The sequence below is a fragment of the Pseudochaenichthys georgianus genome, chromosome 19 (assembly GCF_902827115.2).
Source record: "Pseudochaenichthys georgianus chromosome 19, fPseGeo1.2, whole genome shotgun sequence".
Taxonomy (NCBI): Eukaryota; Metazoa; Chordata; class Actinopteri; order Perciformes; family Channichthyidae; genus Pseudochaenichthys; species Pseudochaenichthys georgianus.
Window position 1 is genome coordinate 7,698,474 of NC_047521.1, and position 10,580 is coordinate 7,709,053.

The following is a 10,580-nucleotide window of genomic DNA, read 5'->3' on the forward strand; positions in this document are numbered from 1 at the left end:
TAGCAACCCCTCTTAAGAGAAGGTCTGCAGTGAAAAGTAAGGGTTACCAAGCACACTGGTATTTAGCCACACACACACACACACACACACACACACACACACACACACACACACACACACACACACACACACACACACACACACACACACACACACACACACACACACACACACACACACACACACACACACACACACACACACACACACACACACACACACACTCACTCTATAGGTCAGCGACAGAGACATCAGCTCTTTAGCTTGGGAAGCTGTGGTGCAGGCTCTATGCCTCCAGCAGAGGATCTGTGCACACTGCCAGGACACTGTCGCCCCCGGCTGCCTTTTATGTGGCTCCACCAATCAGATCGCCAGGATGCAGGCCAGCTTTTTTTTCAGTTAGTCTAGTTTTAGGCTGATAATGGTTTTATAATGATCTTCTTTGAACCAGAAAGAGCAGTACTGTTAAGATAATGTATTGGTGAAATGGAACTCAACACAGGTACAGTACCAGTAGTTTTAGGGTATTCTTACTTGAGCATATACATGATATACAGTAACTTAAAAAAAAAATATATATATATATATATATATATATACAGTAAGTGCACAAGGCATTAACGTGTATTTAGTCTTTTGTATTTAGGGAGAGGAATAAAGAAAAAACGTCACATATTTCCATAGTTTTTTGAGCTAGCTTTTTTTACCTTTAAAAAACTGAATAAAACCATCTTAGAAGTTTAGAGGGGTTGACTATGGACAGATTCCCTGGCCAGTAGTTTTGAAAAACTATGGAGAGTTCCAGTTTATAGTACTGAATTATACAGAAATGTATTCACACTAAACAGTGTTGGATCATTTTAAGGTTAAATGAATGATTCATTTCTGACACTGGTGAATATTTCTTTTCCCTTTTAAACATTCTTTCACATAATTAGTCATTCAAGGTGTATTTTTCAGTTGCAGATTTTACGTTTTTGTATTTTTCCAAATGTAACCTTGAACTATAAGTTACGTTTAATTAAAACTGCTGCCTGATTCTAGCCCCATAAATAGTCTTGGTTTAGAGTTAACACAATAGACAATATTTACAATTTAAGAAAAAATATTATTTAACATATAAAACAGGTCTGAAAAAGGCAGTAAGCCTAGTACTAGATGAAATTATAATAATAATGCATATATTTGTAGACAGGCTAAGACATGGACCTTCATTATAAAAAGCGAACAGTAAGTGCAAATATTTAAAGTAAAAGAAAATATGATCAAACAACCACCAATCAACAAAAAGGTCAGAAATGCTGGATTTTACTGCTGGAATTTCCCAAGGAGTTAACTGGCAATAAATCAGTAATTCGATATTAATATATGAAGGTCACTGCTAACTGCTAACTGTATTCTATGTTTGTCTAGACTTCCGCTTTGCCGACTATTTATGCTAATACGACTTTAAAGGTTAAACTTGCTCACCTTTCGCCAATATCAAACACCAAAAAAGAACATCCTAAAAAAGATTAGATATGTTGTCTTATCTAAAATAAAGCGCTGTCATAAAGTCTTAATTAAAGCTTTCTCCGGGGTAAAAACACCCTGATAAAACGCTTCCATGTTATATATTTGGTTGTTTAAACACAAGAAACTGCAGTCCCCTCACCACCATTGTGCAAACGTAGCAATGAAAGTACTTAAAGTTTGTTCCAATTAAAAACATCAGATTGTTTGTAAGGCACCAGAAAGTTACTGTACACAACTTCACAGAGTCAGAGGAGTGAGAATTGACATGCTACATCATTGCAACCTGGGGCATGTTCATGATTACAACACTACAAAAAATACATGTCTTCCATTGCATGGCTGAAAAATACAAGTTCCTCTTCTGAGTGTTGACTCGGAGCGCCCTCTGGTGGCCACGTCCTCTCAGTCCTCCAATAAAACGTCCTCCTGCATGCCCTCACACCTCATCACGTGGATCTGAATCAAAGTGCACTAAAAGTCTGTCCAACATGGCTCCGTTATTAAAAATAAAAAACGAACCACTGTCTGGATGTGTAGCTGGAATGATTTAAAAACTAAAGAGAGGGGGGGGGGGGCTTCCCAGGAGTCTTAGAAACCTGATAGCGTTATCTCACAGGCTACACTTCGCACTGCTGTACCAACAGTCTGCTCTTTATCAGCTGTGCTTATAGAGTCAATAAAATCCAAAGACAGACAAACATGCTTTTGCGGCCGAGGTAATATAAAGGATCAGAGGTCAGGGCAGAGTCAGGAGCTGTAAAGCGTGTCACAGCGCGACACAGACACAGGGGTGTTTGAGGCACACTGGGAGGATGCCCTTGTTGATTTGGTGGAACTCCACCAGCTGCAGGAGGTCTATGAAGAGAGTCAGCCCGTCGTCCATGGTGAAGTACTTCTGCCTCCCTCCTCGCACTGCAGATAATACAAAGACGGTTACAATAAGTACATATTTGACACACTTTGTAATTGCAAATACAAATGTGTTTTATCTGTGGTGGAATGGAGTTTCTTTGAGGGGAACTCACAGGGATCACCAGGTAATGCTTGGTCTTCAGCTTGTAGCACAGCGAGAGGACGAAGCACTGGGCGTGCTGCTGGCTCTCGCGGATCAGGAACATCCTACACAGAAACACACGTGCAGAGAAACAGTTCAGATACTAACTTACTTTAAAGCACTGGTCAGGGTTTATTACGTACAACTAGAAAAGGTCACTCAGTGCAGTAAAAGACATCAACCAGGCGTCTCCCTCTCCCCTCCCATTAAGGAATGACATCACATACTCTGTCCTAATGCACATTCTTAGTGAGTGCATAAGTGTGTTAACACAGAAGTACGCCAACACGGTACACTTCCCACCTTCACTTCACATGTCAATTAACGTACCACTGGACTTTTGTATAATGAAGCCACTGTTATTTCATTTAGTTGATTGAGTAGTACAGTATGTAACGTGATCAAAAAACATGTCAAGCTAACTTGCTAGCTAACAGCCAGGAACACCACTTCCTGTGAGGGGCACAGCAGCTGCTGAGGATTCTAAACAGCGCTACTTGGTTGAAATTCAAACACTGTGCAAGTGTTAACCGTGTAGTGACATAATAGTATATTAAGTGACGTATCCAAATTCATATACAGCATCAATCTATTCTCCCTCCCAGCTCCCTTGTAATCAAACTGGATTTATAATCTTGTAACATACCTCCATTCAGTGTTTCAGTTATAGTGTATTCTGCTGATATTCCTTTTGAACATGAGACCAAACTTTTGTACGGCTGTCACTATTTGAGCCACGACAGAGATGACCTGCAGCAGGGCCACTGCACAGCTCAGTGGATTAGCTGCAGCCTCAGTTAAGCCCAGTGTAAATCCCTGCTGTGGTGGGTACCGGTTTGAATCCTGCCTGAGATCAATGAAGCCTGTGAGTCTATTGAATCTTCAGCATGCAGCCATTCATCAGCACAAACAATGTAGGTCTGATCATTTATAGAATGTCATTAGTATTCCAAATAAACAACTAAATAAATAAACACCTGCAAACAGACAGACAGACCCAATCAAACACACCATCTCCCTACAGGCTTACGCTGGGCGGAGATCACATGAATTCAACTTGGGTTCTGGTTCCATAAGAGAGTGTTTGAGCCCACGCAGTGTTGAGTAAAAGGGTCTGCAGTCTCTCCACTCACCCGTCCACCAGGCCCTGCTTCTCTATCAGCCGCTGGGTCTCCTTTCTGGAGATGCCACCATGAAACCACGGCTGGGACTTATGGATGGCTGCAGACAGACATACAGACGGTAAACATCAGAGAAGTGTATTTCACATTCCACAGCGGTGATGTTTGTCCTCATGTGGACTCACAGGACGGTCTGGCGGCGGCGTTGGAGTTGGGCAGACTGCACCTCAGGGCTTCTCTCTCTGCACCAGTGGAAGAAAAAAATCACAGTCAGATATTTGTGGATGTTTTCTACATCCTTACATTTTAGCTTTTTAAACAATCCTACATGATTTCATTCTCTATAATCAGTCAGTTGTTTGGTCCATAATAACATTTCAGAGAAAGGGGAAAATATTTTCCCAAAGCCCAGAATGACGTCTTCAAAAGTCTGTGTTGGTTTGTCCACAATCCAATATTTAAACACTATACTGTCATAGAAGAATCATGACACTATTTTGTATATTCGATAAATGTTGACTTTTTTTCTTTCTTTAAAAAATTCAAAGCCTGCAACAAAGAATCGGTCAGAAAGAGTCAGCCTGTGATCAATACCTGAGCACCATCTAGTACATGCCTCCTCTCAAAATATAGCAATATAGAACTGCAACCTCTGATATATTCCACCAGTTTTATCATATGGTGAACAATATGTTTATTGGAAGCAAGTTACCATGTGATGCCTGCCAAGCTAACCAGGTTCAAACATAAGCATGTTCTTGTTTGACATGGCCAGATTTAAGTGCTGAGATTATAGTAGTACTTTGTTTGAAATATCTATGTGTGTGCAACCTGTTTACCTTTGGGTATTAATCTTTGAAACATAAATGAACCTTTAAGACTTAAGTGGATCTCGGCTGGACGGAGGTACAGCCATGCGTCATCACTTCCTCCATACCCGTGTTAATCACTGTTTGTATTGCTCCCGCTCAGCAGCCATGACCCTCCCCTCATGTCCTCACCTCCAGGCTTGCCCCTCCTCCCTCTCTGCGCTCTGGGCCTCCGTTGGGTTCTCGATGACCCGCCCGCCGGCCTTGCCCGAGAAGTCCATGGCCACCAGGCTCGCCTCGGACTTTGACTGCACACAGAGAAGAGAAGAGCTTATTAATCCCGGTACCGGACAATTGTTATTTGTTCCTACTCGAAACCGAGTTTTGCTTCCCAACCCAGTCACTGTGCTACACTTCCCGCCCCGCCACGTCTAACGGCCCGTCTACACTACAGGCATCGAAAAATGCTTTCAACGCTTCGCCCATTCATTTGAATGGGGTGACGTAGAAGATTTTTAAACTTCGCCGAACTGCATTGTGGGGAGCATGGCATGGCTTTGCAAGCATCACGAGCATCTATCGGCATCAAAAGTTGAACAATGTTCAACTTTTGAGGCTCGATGCTTGGCATCGGCCAATCAAATCCCGCGTATGAAAATCTGACAGTACAAGCGCTAGCCAATCAAACTGTGTGTATGCTGGGAGAGACTATGCAGGTCATTTCCTCATATTCAAAAAATTGGAGCGGAATCACCCGGTGCTGTATGATCAGTCTCTGTTGTGTTCATCTACCGGATACAAACCGGAGGAGCGGGGCATGGAGGGAGGAGGCAGAGACAGTGGATGAAACTGGTAGGTTTTCGCCTGTTTGGGGATTTTATATCCAGTTTACTTCGTTTTAACATTGCTATTGCTTTGTATGCTGGGGGCGGGCGGGAGATTCCTGATTGGTTGTTGGTCGCCTTGGGCGCGAGAAATCGCCAAGCCTCAGACACGCCCAGCTTCAAGATGTTTTGATGCCTGTAGTGTAGACGGGCCGTAACTGTACAGAAAGCGGCAAGATGCATTTCCTTAGGAATCGACAAGCAGAACCGAAACTAACGGCCCGTCTACACTACAGGCATCAAACAATCTTGAAGCTGGGCGTGTCAGAGGCTTGGCGATTTCTCGCGAAGTTTAAAAATCTTCTACGTCACCCCATTCAAATGAATGGGCGAAGCGTTGAAAGCATTTTTCGATGCCTGTAGTGTAGACGGGCCGTAACACTTCTAAACGAACAATGGCGGACACGTACAATTTGCGAATGAGTTCTGCCTTTTGTAAACTGAATGTATCAATAATTTGTCAATAAATCAGCCCGAAAAACGTCACTTGTCCGCCGGACAAGTCAATTGAAAGATCTCCGATATTGTAAATAACACGTCCCGGACGGTGGGACGTGTACTTTTTCGCACACTGAGAAGGTAAACAACACCGTAGAGTGAACGTGTGGAGCTCACACGAGAGAGAAACACCAAGATGAAAAAATCGAATCCATCTCATTTATCGACAAACATTTCTGCTAAAGACCGGGCAAAGCAGTACCCCGATGCCCCGATGTCTTGCACAAAAGTGGGGGGAAACTATTCTGCACCCCGTGCAACTGTTGCGTTGGAGCATAACGGAGCGTCCACACTACAGCTTCAAAAAAAAGCTTGGAGCTGGGCGTGTCTGAAGCTTGGGGATTTTATTCAAGCTGTGGTGGTTGTATTCTCCAGCCACCTCCCTTGTGTGTGTTTTCCCTTCCCCTGTCTGTGTGGGCGTGGTGGCTGTCACTCCTGGCTCCCGGCTCAACCTCCACCTGCTGCAATCAGTTGGGCACCCTCCTCTGCTACACACCTGATTTCCATCAGCCATTACTAATGGCATATCAGCGGAGGCTCCACAACCTGTCAGTGCCAGATCGTTGTTTAAACCCCAGTGGTAAAACTCTCAGCCTTCTTAGAATTAGTTAGCTATTTCCGCTACACTTGAATGTTCTTCTTACCTGTTCTTCTTGTGCTCCAGGATTACTCTCCAGCCGGATTACTCTCCACGCTCCTCCACCTCAACAGCCGCCAGCAACCGGATTACTCTCCACGCTCCTTCTTCTCAAAATAAAACCTTCGTAGCACTCTGCCGTGTCCTGCGTTTGGGTCCTCTCAGATAACCGTAACAAGCAACGCGACCAACAACCAATCACATGAATCTCCCGCCCCAAACATACAAAGCAAAAACCCTCGGGGATTTTATGGGAGCAATATATATATATATATATATATATATATAAACTCCCAAACAGGCAAAAACCTACCAGTTTCACCCACTGTCTCTGCCACCTCCCTCCATGCCTGGTTCCTCCGGTTTGTATCCCGGTAGGTGAAGAGGGTCTGGTCATACAAAACCGGGTGATTTGCTACAGTGATAATTAGTTTCTCCTCCATCTTTTTTTGAAATTTAGAAATGAACGGCGGGATATCTCTCCCAGCTAAGACGCGGTTTGATTGGCTACGGCTTGAGCTGTCAGATTTTCCTAAACGGGATTTGATTGGCTGGCGCTGGCGGAGACGGACCGCTATGCTACCCACAATTCAGTTCGGCGAAAAAGCGAGGCAACGTGACGTCACTCCATTCAAAGTGAATGGGCAGATTGAAGCTGTCGACGCTGTAACCCTAACCCTTCCGGTTATTTTTATTTTGAAATTCAGTTCCTGACGGACAAAAAAAAAACGAAATTATGGAATTAAACCAATAAATAAAAGCAAGGATAATTTTGTGTTATTGGTGAGTAAATAACAGTGTGTTATTTTGAAAAGAATACGAAATTAGAAGGAAAAAAAGATTTAAAAAATACAGATTTCAGTATCCTGAGGCTCTGAGCCCCATTTATTTTCCTCACAGACGGCAACACTAAAGGTCTAAAATAAAGACCTAAATGAATATTTGGGATGTTCTTGCCTTTAGATTCTCCCAATAAGTCCAAGTACAGAGGGTGACTTTGCTGTGAAAAACACTTTCCACCAAAAAAACGTCAGCAACCATGAATGTGTACACATTCATAACTAGCAAACTAAACATCATGTACATGTACTGCACAAGTAATCAGAAATAAAAACTCATATTACTCGCATAAAATGACATCAAAACGCATTTTAGTGGCCAAATGAACCTTAAAATAAGCATTTTCCACCGAGAATAACACGAAGGTCGGCCATTGTTGTTGATCACGTGGTCTATGAAGGTCTATGGGACGCCCTGCCCGTAGAAGCCTGACGGTCAAGGGGTACCCTGTATGTAATATAGTGACGGGGAGGGGCCCTGACCGTCCGTCAATATGTGACGGGATGGGAGTGAGAACGTGTGTGTGTGTGGTGTGTGTGTTGTGTGTGTGTGTGTGTGTGTGTGTGTGTGTGTGTGTGTGTGTGTGTGTGTTGGTGTGTGTGTGTGTGGTGTGTGTGTGTGGTGTGTGTGTGTGTGTGTGTGTGTGTGTGGGTGGTGTGTGTGTGTGTGGTGTGTGTGTGTGTGTGTGGTGGACTAGCATCACTATACTTGCGGGGACCTAAATCTGTTTACATAGTCACGTGTGGGGACTCGCCTCCCTTATGGGGGATCATTAATTTTAGGGTGAATACTTGGTTAGGTTAAGGTTAAGGGTTAGGGTTAGGCATGTGTTGGTTATGGTTATGGTTAAGGTTAGGATAAGTCTCTAGGAAATGCATGTAAGTCAATGTAATGTCCCCTGGAGTGAGTGATGTATACATGGTATGTGTGTGTGTGTGTGTGTGTGTGGTGTTGGTGGTGGGTGTGGTGTGTGTGTGTGTGTGTGTGTGGTGTGTGCGTGGCGCGCGTGCGGGCGTGCGTGCGTGTGTGTGTGTGTGTGTGGTGTGGTGTGTGTGTGTGTGTGTGTGGTGTGTGTGGGTGTGGTGTGTGTGTGTGTGTGGTGTGTGTGTGTGTGTGGGTGTGTGTGTGTGTGTGTGTGTTGTGTGTGTGTGAGAGAGATGTGATTAAAATAATAATAAACATTGAATGTGTTTAATTGAATAGTAAAGGGGTTTACCGTTAGTGGCAGGTTGTGTGTGAGAGAGAATAAATAAGACAGCCCAATATTTATTTTTTCCGCATATTTCGCAACTTCCCGCAATTTCACCGCATAAAATCACATAAAACCCCGCATGTTTGATCGCATAATCAAGGATTTTTGCCCGCGTTTTTCTGGAGGGTCTAATCTTTATCACATACAGAAGGTTGTGAAATATTACATCTCAGCATGTAACTGAGGTCCTACTTACCAAAATCATATTCCCTACACATAAAACTATATTTTATAGACTCAAGAACACATTCCTAAATCAAAAAATAAATATATGAAGGGTAGCCTAATCATGTCGACAATATTAAATACAGTCAACCATTATTAATAAATTCACATTTATGATTATTAGACAATTTTTTTGTAATCTTTGACCAATCATTCGTCAGCTTAATTAAATACAATGCGTTTAGCTTAATGAAATAGCATGCAATTAGCTTAAATACCATATTGTTAGCTTAATTAAATAGCATGCGGTTAGCTAGAAACATTAGCAACAGTGCTAAACCTACCGTTAGCTTGTTAGCTCGCTCATCCCGAAGGAGGTTCAAAACAAACACTTTTCTAGGCTTTGGTAACATTTTGCTCCTTTTTGTGTTTCTATCCACTTTCGACAGCAACTTTAATGTTTTAGCACGTCATTTTGGGGATTTTCTAGTTCCTTCCAATAAATGTTCTGTGCAGGGAGGGTGCACCTGCCACGCAGTTGTTGTTGTTGTTGTTGTTGTTGTTGTTGTTGTTGTTGTTGTTATAATAATGGTAGTGTCTGATTTGGGTCACCCGGGTGCGAGCCGTGCGGTGATTAATGGTGTACCAAACGTTATGTTGTCATGTGTGTTTCTCTTCATCAAGCATATGGATTCTAACAAACCATTCTGATAATTATGCAATAATGCATAGACTGTATATAAAGGTGTCATGACTCATGTAGCATTCAGCATGTGTTTTTAGAAACATGTGATATTTAGATTCCTAATAACAATTCTTAATAGTCCATTTTATAATACTGGTATTTTTCAAAAAATAATGTCATGATTTACAATAAGCTTTCTCTACTGGCAGGTAAGTCCTTCTGGTGGTCAAAGCATTAAGCAATATCCATATTTTGAGTTTAAATATCTTAGTGTCTCTAAGTAGTAAAAAAAATCCTGAAATACTATTTTAATATAGATGTTATTTACTATATTGTTAATAATATTTAAACACTTCTTTCTATTCATGCAATTAATTCCCTGAAAATATTTGTTGGCTGTGGTGCAAAATGCTACTCAGATAAAGTCCAAGTAATTATACCAGTGAAAGAAAATACTCTGTTAAAATCAAAGTCCTGAATGCAAAATCATTCATGTTTTAATGTAACTTATAATTAAATGTGTTGCTAGATGGTTCAGTTTAGATTGCAATTATTTCCAACTGTATTGGAGTAGAAGTCAAAATTAGCATACCATTGACCTTAGTACCTCACAATTTAACTGAAGTACAGTAGTTGCATGTAGGTATAGTTAGTTACAATTTGCAAGTTACGAAAGATAACTTAAGATAAGATAAACCTTTATTGATCCCTGGAGGGAAATTTGGGCACAGGATAAGGAAAGGTATGAATTTAAACAAGGGAAATAATATAATTTTTTTTTTACACATTGTAAGAAGAAATAAATATCATTAACAGTAGGCTATACATTAACATTGAAAGTGTTAACATATATACAGATATGGATAATTGAGAAAATGTTATATATGTCAGTTTGGAAGTCTAAGTAGATATATTATCAGAAAATTGCAAAAATGACAAACCCACAGTGTAAATTTATCCCACTTTGAACAGAGAAGGCTGGATCCACAGTGATCATACATCCTTCATTCACTGCATATTTCAAAGCTTCCGACCTATATCCCTTCTGTCCGTCTTCATTTCACCCCCCTTCATTTACCTGGCCCATCCAGGACAAAGTGTTTCCATAGCAAACCCCTCT

The 10,580-nt window shown here is 41.7% G+C and overlaps 1 protein-coding gene across 1 annotated transcript; it reads right to left on the minus strand.

Annotated features, from left to right (window-relative positions):
• Positions 1-2,382: 2,382 nt before the first annotated feature.
• LOC117465167 (growth factor receptor-bound protein 7-like) lies at positions 2,383-6,395 on the minus strand. Its single transcript, XM_034108085.1, has 7 exons — positions 6,378-6,395; positions 4,692-4,807; positions 4,530-4,543; positions 3,876-3,932; positions 3,703-3,790; positions 2,541-2,634; positions 2,383-2,427 (listed from the first exon to the last, which is right to left on the minus strand). The coding sequence occupies exons 1-7, from the start codon at positions 6,393-6,395 to the stop codon at positions 2,383-2,385; spliced, it is 432 nt and encodes a 143-aa protein (XP_033963976.1).
• Positions 6,396-10,580: the final 4,185 nt, after the last annotated feature.

What these genes read in the sequence shown, in the direction of transcription:
- LOC117465167 (XM_034108085.1), bottom strand. An exon ending in CGCCGCCGCCAGACCGTCCT is followed by an intron (nt 3,791 to 3,875) that starts GTGAGTCCACAT and finishes GTCTGTCTGCAG; the next exon opens with CCATCCATAAGTCCCAGCCG. An exon ending in AAGCAGGGCCTGGTGGACGG is followed by an intron (nt 2,635 to 3,702) that starts GTGAGTGGAGAG and finishes GTTTCTGTGTAG; the next exon opens with GATGTTCCTGATCCGCGAGA.